General features: G+C 35.2%; 1 protein-coding gene across 2 annotated transcripts in view; it reads left to right on the forward strand.

The window, feature by feature from the left end:
• Positions 1-275: 275 nt before the first annotated feature.
• btk (Bruton agammaglobulinemia tyrosine kinase) overlaps positions 276-14,051 on the forward strand; it is a 57,950-nt gene continuing 44,174 nt past the window's right edge. The window contains exons 1-3 of one of the 2 annotated variants that reach the window (XM_061892129.1): positions 276-393; positions 6,501-6,549; positions 9,078-9,241. In XM_061892129.1, the coding sequence (XP_061748113.1) occupies positions 9,092-9,241 (150 nt within the window). In that variant the 5' untranslated portion in view covers positions 276-393; positions 6,501-6,549; positions 9,078-9,091. The remainder of the gene's footprint in view (positions 394-6,500; positions 6,550-9,077; positions 9,242-14,051) is intronic. The other variant, XM_061892130.1, reaches the window with a different exon arrangement.

Raw genomic sequence — 14,051 nt, forward strand, 5'->3', positions numbered from 1 at the left:
TATCCACGATAGGTCCTGACTATTTTATACACCCCGCTAGCAGCAAATATGTAATGATATACCATGTATACAAAAAAAAATAACATTATTATAACCCCATAAAATACACATAACAATCCTACTGTAGTGTAACCACTCGAGAAAGGAATGTTGCGTTAATGTTTAGCTCTCTACTGCTTGTCACCAAAACTGTCCATGAGGCTGGTGTGAAAATGAGCAGCGAGGGAGTTAAAAAAAAAAAAAAAGAGGGAAGTAAGCCGTGAGTTCCTCTGTGGGTTGGTTTTAAGTTCCATGTCACACACACACACACACAAAGTTAGAGCGCACACTTTATGGAGGTTGAAGCGCCACACTATAAACCTCAACGTTGGAAGTTGGCTGTCTGATGCACGGGTAAGTAGCAAGCAGCTTTGATTAAAATATATTCAGTTAAATAATCAGTGGAAATTCAATAATGATTTATTAAAGAACATTATATACCGTATATTATATTTTTAAACCAGTTAAAATAGTCAAGTTTTGTTATTGCACCAATATAATCCATATAATAAGGACAGTAGTTGGGACCAAGCTTAATCGTGTATAATGTATAACACAATTCATCTTCCTAACACTGTGAAAAAAATGTAAAGTAAATAAATACTTGACTAAACTTTAAAATATTTTAAGTAAAGTTACAAATTACATTTGCTTGTATTAACAAGCAAAATGTAATACTATATGTATTCATATATTTATTACATTGAAATAAAAAAATAATAAAATTGAAGTACTCCGTATTATTACTTAGACTTCTATATTGACATACCTGAGGAGAAATACAATAATCCACCTGTTTCGCTCTTTTACTGTCTCGTTTATCCTGCGTGCGAGCAAACACGTGCATGTTTTTTTTTTCACTTGCCACAGACTTATCTGTCAGGAAGCATCAGGAGAAACAGCATCTTCACAGGTTCCTGTTAAAACTAAGTGTCACAAAAAAAACACGGACGGCAAAAAAAAAATAAAAAAAATTATCCATCGAAATTTAGACGTTGTGGCAATGTATTGAATATTTATACAACATAGTTTTATATTAAGATCCAAAACAAACAGTGGGAAATTGAGCCAACACAGCAGCAGTATTAAAACAGATATATAAAAGCTCGCTATAGAGCTAGGTATATAAAATATTCATAACACAAGCTGAAAAATAAACAATCAGTGCAACTGTATTGCTAAAATATATTGATATCATTAACAAACAAATAATTAATGATATAAGTTATTATATACAATATAATAATAACTATTAAATAATTGATAATGATGGATGATAATGGCATTTTTATCAATAGAAATGTATAATTTAATATTATTATTATTATGATTATTGTTGTTGGTGCGAGTGTACTACATAATAATAATAATAATGATTATAGTTGTAAAGATACATCTACTGATGCAAAAAAAGAAGATATATAAAATTAGGTAATAATAATTGTTCTGATTACTTATTTATTTTTAATGTATTTATCTATACCTTTATTTATAATTTTTATTCTTGAATATGTACTTGTGTGACAAGAACCACACAGAATGTCACGACTCACAACTGAACCATATATACATAAGTATATATATACATATTTACATATGCACTCATGCATATACATACGCATAAATACTGTATATACATACATAACACATAAGAACATATATACACATACCAATATATACACATAAATACATCTTTTCACACTAAATATATATATATATATATATATATATACACATACATATATACATATATATACACACACACTATATATATATATATATATACATATATATATATATATATGTGTGTATTGTATCAATTGTTTAATGACTTAATCGCAATGTACAAGGCACTTTTGGCACTTGTAGCTAGGTATTTTACATATATATTGCCCTGCGATGAGGTGGCGACTTGTCCAGGGTGTACCACGCCTTCCGCCCGATTGTAGCTGAGATAGGCGCCAGCGCCCCCCGCGACCCCGAAAGGGAATAAGCGGTAGAAAATGGATGGATGATGTATATATATATATATATATATATATATATATATATATACACACACATACATTATATACAGTATATATACATATATATACACACACACACTATATATACATACATACATATATACACATACATTATATACAGTATGTATATACTATATACATACATACATACATACATGTATGTATGTATGTATGCATGTATATAAATAATAACTATATATATGTCAGACCACTGAAAAAAACGGGAATGGAATTCAACAAGAAAGTACATGAAAATAAAGAATGTAGGATTCACAATATTAACTATGGACAATAAAGTACTGAGTATTATCAACATAAGAATGTAGCTCCTCTTTTGCCTCCTTGATCGACAACTTTTACAATCAAGCAAAACGCAAGCAAAATGCAACGCACACAGCGAAATATGAACACAAAGGGTAAAAAACCCCTCCAATCTGATACAATATCACTTTTCTGCAGAACATTGTTGTAAAATTCTGCTTCCAAGTCCGTCCCTGACACCCGCTTTCCGAGCTGGCTACAGTGTAAACAAACCCCGCCCACTCTGCTTGGTACCTCGTCTGCCTAAAACGTCTGTGACGTAGATTACCGTGATAACCCGTACATTATTCAGAAGTGCAGATTCCAACCATTGAAATACTTCCCATAGTTTAACGGTCATTTGAAAACAGCGCTGCACATCATAATGGCGGCTATAGTTTCAATGTTAAAGGTCCGAAAATGTTTTCTTTAAATGTCCGCCGGGCCATATGTAGCCCAGGTCTGGTTTAGCACAAAACTTATAGCTCATCCTCCGTAAACTCAGGCTCTAAAATATAATGTTATGCATCATCATCTGTCCCAAAGTAGTCTTTGATGTCTCTAGGGAAGTCTGCCATGATTAGTAGTCTTGTTGTTGAAGGAAATAGCGAATGTTACATATATACTTACAGCATGTATATACACAACATTGAATATCGATTTTGGATGTTTTTTGAGCGCTTTATAGGCGGAATAGATCGAATCCCTTTTACCTGCATTGTTAGCCTTCTACTATGAGCTGTAAATAACAAATTAGAATGCACAAAAAAGACCTGTGATCACTTCCTGATGATCCTTGATGCCGAGGAATATTCATCGATCTTGCTATGGTCTGGATAGCCTGCTGATCCTGAGCCAGAGTGGGATGGATGGATATATATATACAATATCTGGGTATTTTTTTCTAATAATGTCTATACTGTAAACCCTGAGTTGTTAAAGTTCAAGTGCACCTCTCGCCTCAAGTGTGCATGTGAGTGTGTATGAGTAAGTGTGTGCCTGCATGAAGGGTTTGCGTGAGCAAAGTATGACTGTCAAATGTGATTTTAACTTTAAAACTCGAAAAAATATATTTGCAAAAGAATACACAAAAAAAGGAAAAAAATATGTGTTCTTATCTCATATCAGGGGTCGGCAAGCTTTACCACTCAAAGAGCCATTTTGACCCATTTCACAAAGTAAAGAAAACAACGGGAGCCACATAACTCTTTGGAAATTTATAATGAAATAATACTGCATACAGAGTTTTTTTTTGTTTCGTGCTGATTATAAACCAGGGGTCTCAGACACGCAGCCCGCACCTTAATATGAACATTTTATGTTACTGCGGCCCGCGAGTTTTATATGAATGCCGCTTGACAGCGTCACACCTGCCAACCCTCCCAATTTTCCCGGTAGACTCCCGAATTTCAGAGTAATTATTCTTTCAAATGTACGCTGGTGTTCACCCAATCAACAATAATAAGGGCGTACAATGATGGCACTACCGCTAGCGCCCTCTACAGCTTGTACAAATAACTTGCCAGCCGAAAGAATCGATTGACGAGGCGTTTACAGACACATGTAAGAGACTGCAAGGCATCCTTATTCAACAGCAGTAAAGCTCACACAGAGTGGCCGTTTAAACAACTTTAGCACTCTTACAAATATGTGCCACACTGTGAACCCACACCAAACAAGAATGACAAACACATTTCAGGAGAACATCCTCACTATAACACGACATAAACACGACAGAACAAATACCCAGAATCCCATGTATCCCTGACTCTTCCGGGCTACATTGTACACCCAGCTACCAATAACAATATTAATTATATTATCTATTCTCCATCCATTTTTATGTGTACATAATTATATTATCTATTGTCCATCCATTTTATGTGTACATAAAAATGGATAAATAACAGATAATGATAATAATTATATTATCTATTATTTAGCCATTTTTATGTATCCTTTTATTTTTTGTTTTACTAATAGTAAAAGTAATATTTCATATTATGGTGATGATAATTATATAGTTATTACAATCATTATTATTATTATTATGCATATGTTCCTTCTTGACTGCACTTTAATGTAGAATATATTTATATAATTCATATATTATATATATAATATGTTATATATTATTTATTATTATTATTGTCTATTGTGAGCGAACTGTGGTGCTGAATTTCCCCCAGGGATCAATAAAGTACTTTTTTATTCTATTCTATCTATTGCATTTTGATATATTCCTTTATTTTGCAAAAATAAATATTTAGTAAAACACAAAAAATTGATAAATAATAGATAATAATAATTATATTATCTATCATTTATCCATTTTTATGTATTCCTTTATTTTTTGTTTTACTAATAATACAAGTAATATTATTTCATATTATGGTGATGATATCGTTATTATTACAATCATAATTATTATTACTATGCATTTGTTCCTTCTTGACTGCACTTAAATGTAGAATATATGTAGAATATATTTATATTATTCATATATTTTATACATAATATGTTATATATTGTTTATTATTATTATTGTCTATTGTGAGCGAACTGTGGTGCTGAATTTCCCCCAGGGATCAATAAAGTACTTTCTATTCTATTCCATCTATTGCATTTTGATATATTCCTTTATTTTGCAAAAATAAATATTTAGTAAAACACAAAATAAAGGAATAAAAAAAATGGATGAATAATAGATAATAATAATAATTATATTATTATAATTTATCCACTTTTATGTATTCCTTTATTTTGTGTTTTAATAATAATAATTATTATTATATTGTTATTATCATCATCAATAATACTATTATGAAATAATAATCGTTATTACTATTAGTAAAACACAAAATAAAGGATTACAAATGCATTAATAACAAATAGATAATATAAATAATAATAATAGGAAATAATTATTAGTAGTAGTAGTAAAACACAAAATAAAGGAATACATAAAAATGGATAAATAATAGATAATAATAATTATATTATCTATTTTTTATCCACTTTTATGTCAAACACAAAATAAAGAAATACATAAAAATGGATAAATAATAGATAATAATAATTATATTATCAATTTTTTATCCACTTTTATGTATTCCTTTATTTTGTGTATTACTATTAATAATTATTATTATATTATTATTATCATCATCATCAATATATTATGAAATAATAATCATAATTATTATTAGTAAAACACAAAATAAAGGAATACAAATGCTTTAATAACAAATAGATAATCATAATAATAATAATAATAATATCAATAATAATAATAGGAAATAATAATTATTAGTAGTAGTAGTAGCAAAACAAAATAAAGGAATACATAAAAATGGATAAATAATAGATAATAATAATTATATTATCTATTATTCATCCACTTTTATGTATTCCTTTATTTTGGGTTATACTACTAATAATAATTATTATTAGTATTATCATCATCAATAATAATACTGTGAAATGATAATCATAATTATTATTAGTAAAACACAAAATAAAGGAATACAAATGCATTAATAACAAATAGATAATCATAATAATAATAATATCATCAATCATAATTATAGGAAATAATTATTAGTAGTAGTAAAAACACAAAATAAAGGAATAAAATGCATTAATAACAAATAGATAATAATAATAATATCATCATTAATATTATGAAATAATAATCCATCCATCCATGCATTTCCTACCGCTTGTCCTGTTCGGGGTTGCGGGTGTGATTAATTATTATCATTATTATTATTATTATTATTATAAGTAAAAACACAAAATAAAGGAATACAAATGCATTAATAACAAATAGATAATAATAATATGAAATAATAATAATCATTATTATTATTACGATTATCCATTTATTATTATTAATGCATTTTTGATACATTCCTTTTTTGTATTTCTACTCTTGAATATTGGTCACAACCACCACGAGAAAGAGAGGAGAAAGCGCTCAGAAGGCGTTGCGATGAAGGGGGGAAACCTTGCGTGCGAGTATGAAAGTAGTTATGCTCATGATCGTGTTGGAGATAATGCTGCAGATATTGTGAACTCCATTTGTGACAGATTAGATCTGTAGGTTAACAGTGCTCTCTCTCTCTCTGCAAGCCTGACTGACGCAACTTCCCCATAGGTCTGTCTGCACTTTGGAGTCACTGTGAGTCAACCACACATTTAACAACAAAACAATAGAAAAGTCATTGTGGTGTTTAAAACTGAGACACGAACATCCAGTGAATTACATTACAGAGGTTCTTATTACAGGCGTTACTGTTTGGACCAACAAAATGATCAGATTTTGTTGCATTATACAAAAACATTGTTGGCATGGATGTTTCTGATACAGCTTGACCGCACAGATGATACTGACGATACAAGGAAGTGCTCACATTGCCTACAAATAAATAAATAAAATAAATAAATGGGTTGTACTTGTATAGCGCTTTTCTACCTTCAAGGTACTCAAAGCGCTTTGACACTACTTCCACATTTACCCATTCACACACACATTCACACACTGATGGAGGGAGCTGCCATGCAAGGCGCCAACCAGCACCCATCAGGAAATAAGCTCAAATGCATAAAAGCAGCGTGATAAAGGCCATTTCCAGTATGGCCCGGGGGCCATTTGCGGCCCGCAGCTAATCGTTTACCGGCCCGCCACACATTCTGCAAAAAAAATTGCAAAATTGATAGTATTGCAAAAATAAATTAAAAACATTTTTAAAATAGTGGAATGAGGTGAAATCTAATGAGAAAAAGTGGCAATGTTGACACAAAGCTGCCATGCAGGCAGTTTTTTTCCCTTTTGTCTTTATTTTCTCTTTTTTCCATTGCTCAAAAAAAGGATGAAAAAATCTATGTTATAATGAATTATTAATTAATAATTCATTATTAATTAGTGGATGGATTTAGTATATTGATTTATTTGCTCAATCCATTCCATAATTTAACAGTTAGCAAAGACAAATCCACAGATTAGCCGCACCGTTGTATAAACCACAGGGTTCTAAGCGTGAGGAAAAAAGTAGTGACAGGAAAATATGCCAAATATGGTTTTTTTTTGTTTTGTTTTTTTACATTGTGCAAGTTTTCTAGGAGCAGGGATGTCTAAAGTGCGGCCCGGGGGCCATTTGCGGCCCGCAGCTAATCGTTTACCGGCCCGCCACACATTCTGCAAAAATTGCAAAATTGATTGTATTGCAAAAATAAATTAAAAACATTTTTAAAAAAGTGGAATGAGGTGAAATCTAATGAGAAAAAGTGGCAATGTTGACACAAAGCTGCCATGCAGGCAGTTTTTTTCCCCTTTTGTCTTTATTTTCTCTTTTTTCCATTGCTCAAAAAAAGGATAAAAAAATCTATGTTATAATGAATTATTAATTAATAATTCATTATTAATTAGTGGATGGATTTAGTATATTGATTTATTTGCTCAATCCATTCCATAATTTAACAGTTAGCAAAGAAAAATCCACAGATTAGCCGCACCGTTGTATAAACCACAGGGTTCTAAGCGTGAGGAAAAAAGTAGTGACAGGAAAATATGCCAAATATGTTTTTTTTTTATTTCTTTTTTTACATTGTGCGAGTTTTCTAGAGCAGGGGTGTCCAAAGTGCGTCCCGTGGGCCATTTGCGGCCCGCAGCTAATCGTTTACCGGCCCGCCGCACATTCTGCAAAAATTGCAAAATGATAGTATTGCAAAAATACAAATAAAAAATTTATAAAAAGTTGAATGAGGTGAAATCTAATGAGAAAAAGTGGCAATGTGGACACAAAGCTGCCATGCAGGCAGTTTTTTTTTCCTTTTGTCTATTTTCTTTTTTTTTCCATTGCTCAAAAAAAAAAGGGACAAAAAAATCAATGTTATAATGAATTATTACGTAAGAATTATCACTTTAAAATGTTTTATGTAGAAAAAATATTGCATATGTTGTGTGGTTGCCATAGAAAAACATCAAAGTTTTGACAAAAGAGCATAAAACAAATAAAATAATAGTTCAAACTTCAAATCGACAGATATATCGGAATATGATCTTGAAAGTTAAGTGTTAAAAGTAAAAAAAAAAACGAATAAAACTGCATCACTTTATGAGTGGGGAACCTTTCGGATCGCAAATATATTTTGTAGGATTTTATTTAACTTTTCACTGCGATTACTCAAAAATATTAAATAATTAAAATCAGTGGTGTCCTGCATTATTGATCTTTGAGGGCTTTAATTTCTAAATAAAGGAACTCTCCTGAAGGAATCAATAAAGTACTATCTATCTATCTAAATACTGCATATTTCAGTTTAAGTTGTCTTTGACAGAAAAGGCATAAAACCTTTTTTGTTTTACTTTATATCAACCTCAAGTTGATATAGAGATTTACTGTAAGCATTAAATAATAATAATAATTTGACCTATTTTTAACATTTTAGTGACTAAGACCCTCTATGCTCCCCAGGAGCCATAAGGATAAAAAAAAAAATCCATATATTTTGTTATGGTTTGAAAATAAATAATATCAAAATGGCCCCCGCATGTTTACATTTTTCCGTGTGCGGACCTTTGTGGAAAAAGTTTGGACACTCCTGGAATGAACCCATTAGAGCCTATGAGTGGACTAAATAGATCAGTTGATCAAACAACACAGAACATTTTAAGGTCTGATATGGATTTTTTTTAATCGATTTCAGATCAACCCCGCCTCATGTGGACCATGTCTGAGAACATTCTGGAAGCCATCTTCATCAAACGCTCCCAGCAGAGGAAGAAGACCTCGCCCTTAAACTACAAGGAGAGATGGTTCATTCTCACGCGGGACAAACTCTCCTACTACGACTACGATCCCGACAAAGGGGTAACGCTTTGAATAGTTACTTTATGATTCATCAAAACTGCAAATTACACAGCGGAATTTGTCCCTGGAAATATTCAGGGCAGGCCCTCCAGGATTTTGCCAGCTTTGTTTTGTGAATAATAACTTAAATTATCACACGAGGTGTGGGGAAATTACTCTCTGCATTTGACCCATCCCCTTGTTTCATCCCCTGGGAGGGGGGAGGAACAGTGAGCATTGATTGATTGAAACTTTTAGTAGTAGTTTGCACAGTTCAGTACATATTCCGTACAATTGACCACTAAATGAAACAGTGTAGGTCTTACTTAGTAGGATATGTACAGCCAGCAGAGAACATAGTGAGTTCAGATAGCATGATAACAAGTATGTACATTAGAAATACATTTGATTATTTACATTTGGTTATTTACATGGGATGTGAATGGAGGAGGGTATAAGTAAAGGGTTGAAGTTGCCTGGAGGTGTTTTTTTTAGAGCGGTTTTGAAGGAATGTAGAGATGCACTTACTTTTATACCTGTTGGGAGTGCATTCCACATTGTTGTGGCATAGAAAGAGAATGAGTTAAGACCTTTGTTAGATCGGAATCTGGGTTTAACGTGGTTTGTAGAGCTCCCCCTGTTGTTGTGGTTATAGCGGTCATTTACGCTAAGGAAGTAGTTTGACATGTACTTCGGTATCAGGGAGGTGTAGCGGATTTTATAGACCAGGCTCAGTGCAAGTTGTTTTACTCTGTCCTCCACCCTGAGCCAGCCCACTTTGGAGAAGTGGGTTGGAGTGAGGTGTGATCTGGGGTGGAGGTCTAAAAGTAACCGGACTAGCTTGTTCTGGGATGTTTGGAGTCTAGATTTGAGAGTTTTGGAGGTGCTGGGGTACCAGGAGGTGCAAGCGTGATCGAAAAAGGGTTGAACGAGAGTCCCTGCTAGAACATGGGTGTCAAACTCTGGCCCGCGGCCGTGTAATTTCATTTGGCCCTTGAGACAATATCAAATTAACATTAGAGCTGGCCCGCCGCTGTACCACCGCATTCACCACTAATACTCATACTCGTCAACCCTCCTGATTTTCCCGGGAGACTCCCGGAGTTCAGGGCCCCTCCCGAATTTCTCCCGACTTCCACGTGGACAATAATATTGGGGGCGGGCCGTAAAAGCACTGCCTTAGGTGTTCTCTACATGTCGCCATGTCCGCTTTTCCTCCATACAAACAGCGTGCCGGCCCACTCACATAATATATGCGGCTCATACACACACACACAAGTGTATGCAAGGCATACTTGGTCAACAGCCATACAGGTCACACTGAGGGTGGCCGTATAAACAACTTTAACACTGTTACAAATATACGCCACACTGTGAACCCACAGCAAACAAGAATGACAAACACATTTTGGGAGAACATCCGCACCGTAACACAACATAAACACAACCGAACAAATACCCAGAACCCCTTGCATAACTAACTCTTCAGGGATGCTACAATATACACCCCCAAACCCCGCCCCAACTCAAACCCGCCGCCGAAAAGAGGCATTCAATCTGTATTTTTATTATTTTTGATATGCCATTGATATTTTTTAATTATTATTATTAAAACTCGATTTTGCATGTGACTATAAAGTTATATAAGCCTTGCTTGGTCAATATTCAATGCAAAACTTGTTTGGGTCCCTATTAAAAGATTAATTTGTTCAACCTCGGCCCGCGGCTTCGTTCCGTTTTAAATTTTGGCCCACTCTGTATTTGAGTTTGACACCCCTGCGCTAGAATCTTCAAGGTGCTTTTGTTGACCAGAGAGGAGATTCTGTAGAGCAGGGGTGCCCACACTTTTTCTGCAGGCGAGCTACTTTTCAATTGACCAACTCGAGGGGATCTACCTCATTTATATATATAATTTATATTTATTTATTTATGAAAGAGACATTTTTGTAAACAAGTTAAATGTGTTTAAAGATAATACAAGCATGTGTAACACATATAGATGTCTTTCTTTCACGAAGACAAGAATATAAGTTGGTGTATTACCTGATTCTGATAACTTGCATTGATTGGAATCAGACAGTAATGATGATAACGCCCACATTTTCAAATGGAGGAGAAAAAAAGTTGTCCTTTCTGTACAATACCACATGAAAGTGGTTGTTTTTTGGCATCTAATTCATCCAGCTTCCATACACTTTACAAGAAAAACATTGGCGGCAAATTCCGTAGCTTGCTTGATTGACATTCACGGCACCCGAGGGTCTTGTGAGATGACGCTGGCTGCTGCCAGTTCATTATTATGAAAAAATGACAGAGAGGAAGGCGAGAAACACTTTTTATTTCAACAGACTTTCGCGCCGTCCCTTCCGTCAAAACTCTAAAGGCCGACTGCACATTTCCTATCTTCACAATAAAAGCCCTGCTTCATGCTGCCTGCGCTAAAAAAATAAGAGTCTCGGAAAGCTGGCGTGCACAAGTGATGTGCACGCCAGCTTTCTGAGGGATCGCTTGTGCACGCCAGTTTTCCGAGACTCTGTATTTAGTTAGCGCAGGCAGCATGAAGCAGGGCTTTTATTGTGAAGATAGGAAATGTGCAGTCGGCCTTTAGAGTTTTGACGGAAGGTACGGCGCGAGAGTCTGTTGAAATAAAAAGTGTTTCTCGCCTTCCTCTCGGTCATATTTTCACAATAATGATCTTGCAGCAGCCAGCGTCATCTCACAAGACCCTCCGGTACCGTGAATGTCATTTAAGTGACGTCTTGGTGAAGATTGATGATCACTAATTTTTAGGTCTTTTTTTTTTAAAAAGCCTGGCTTGAGATAGACTGACACACCCCCCGCGGTCGACTGGTAGCTCGCGATCGACGTAATGGGCACCCCTGCTGTAGACGAATCTCGTTCTTTGGTTGACCTTTTTGATTACCTTGGTTGCCATTTTAATCACAGGAAAGATTAGCCTCTAGAATGGAACCTAGGAAGGGGACTTCATCTTTCCTGGTGATAACAATGTCACCCACTTTTATAGTGAAGTCACTGACTTTCTTAAGGTTGATATTGGACCCAAATAGGATGGATTCCGTTTTACACAAGTGTATGGATAGCTTGTTGTCAGCGAGCCAGGTGCAAATATTAAGGAGTTCAGCACTGAGGATTTGCTCCACCTGTGACTTGTCCATGCCGGATATCAGCAGGGCCGAGTCATCCGCAAACAGGAACAATTCACAGTGGCATGCTGATGGCATGTCAGCGGTGGTTGCGCTCAGGAATCATTTTGGTGATTTAACCCCCAATTCCAACCCTTAGTGCTAAGTGCCAAGAAGGGAGGTGATGGGTCCCATTTTTGTAGTCTTTGGTGTGACTCGGCTGGGGTTTGAACTCACGACCTACCGATCTCAGGGCGGACACTCAATGCAGCCTATAAAGCCTGAACTCGCTGCAGCTTTTTTAGAGGCTCTTTTTTCCCCAATAACATTAAACTAAATGGGGATTTAATATTTATTTAATCAATGTTGTATTTGTTATTTGTAACCTTAACCTCAAAAAGCACAGAAAATTGTCTAATTTCAATACAAATACTCGATTTTTTACTCATTTTATATCATACAGACTGGAGATGTTTGATAATGGCTTTTTTGCAGATACCCGATATTGTCCAACTCTTAAGTACCGATTCCGATATCAACCGATACCGATATACCGTATTTCCTTGAATTGCCGCCGGGGCGCTAATTAATTTAAAACCTCTTCTCACTTCTGCGCTTACCAAAGGCATGCGGTAAAAGTAAGCATGCGCTAATTGTTTTAAAACCTCTTCTCACTCCGGCACTTACCAAAGGCATGCAGTAAAAAGTTGAGTGTGATGTAACCTTGGACCTTAAATCCTACTGAATAGCTCTTAATCTTCTTCCCTTTATGCGATTTCAAATTACCTGCATTGAAATCAACCTCTTCCATTCTGAAAATGATGACAGAGGAAGTGTCACTCGTGACGTCACAAGTTTGACAGGGCGGTAATACTAAGCATTAGCTAATTATTTTGCGAAGCGAGTTTGACACTAAATTGGCCCTAGTGTGTGAATGTGAGTGTGAATGTTGTCCGTCTATCTGTGTTGGCCCTGCGATGAGGTGGCGACTTGTCCAGGGTGTACCCCGCCTTCCGCCCGATTGTAGCTGAGATAGGCGCCAGCGCCCCCCGCGACCCCGAAAGGGAATAAGCGGTAGAAAATGGATGGATGGATGGATGGATGGAGTTTGACCCGGCAGTAATTCAAGGCAGGCGCATATTATATGCCCTGCGGCAATTCAAGGAAATACGGTATACAGTTGTGGAATTAACACATTATTATGGCTAATTTTGTTGTGATGCCCCGCTAGATGCATTAAACAATGTAACAAGGTTTTCCAAAATAAATCAACTCAAGTTATGGAAAAAAATGCCAACATGGCACTGCCATATTTATTATTAAAGTTACAAAGTGCATTTTTTTTTTTTACGTCCCTCAAAACAGCAGCTTGGAATTTGGGACAGGCTCTCCCTGAGAGAGCATGAGGAGGTTGAGGTGGGGGGGTTAGGGGGTAGCGGGGGGTGTGTACTATAGCGTCCGAGAAGAGTTAGTGCTGTAAGGCAGTGGTCCCCAACCTTTTTGTATCCGCGGACCGGTCAATGCTTAATAATTTTCCCCGCGGCCCGGGTGGGGGAATCCTTTTTTTTTTTTTTCTTTGTCATGAAACAGGGACGTATTTGTCATGAAAAAGGGAGGTTTTTGTGGTTGGTGCACTAATTGTAAGTGTATATTGTGTTTTTATGTTGATTTAATAAAAAGAAAATAAA

The sequence above is a fragment of the Nerophis ophidion genome, linkage group LG29, assembly GCF_033978795.1.
Source record: "Nerophis ophidion isolate RoL-2023_Sa linkage group LG29, RoL_Noph_v1.0, whole genome shotgun sequence".
Lineage (NCBI taxonomy): Eukaryota > Metazoa > Chordata > Actinopteri > Syngnathiformes > Syngnathidae > Nerophis > Nerophis ophidion.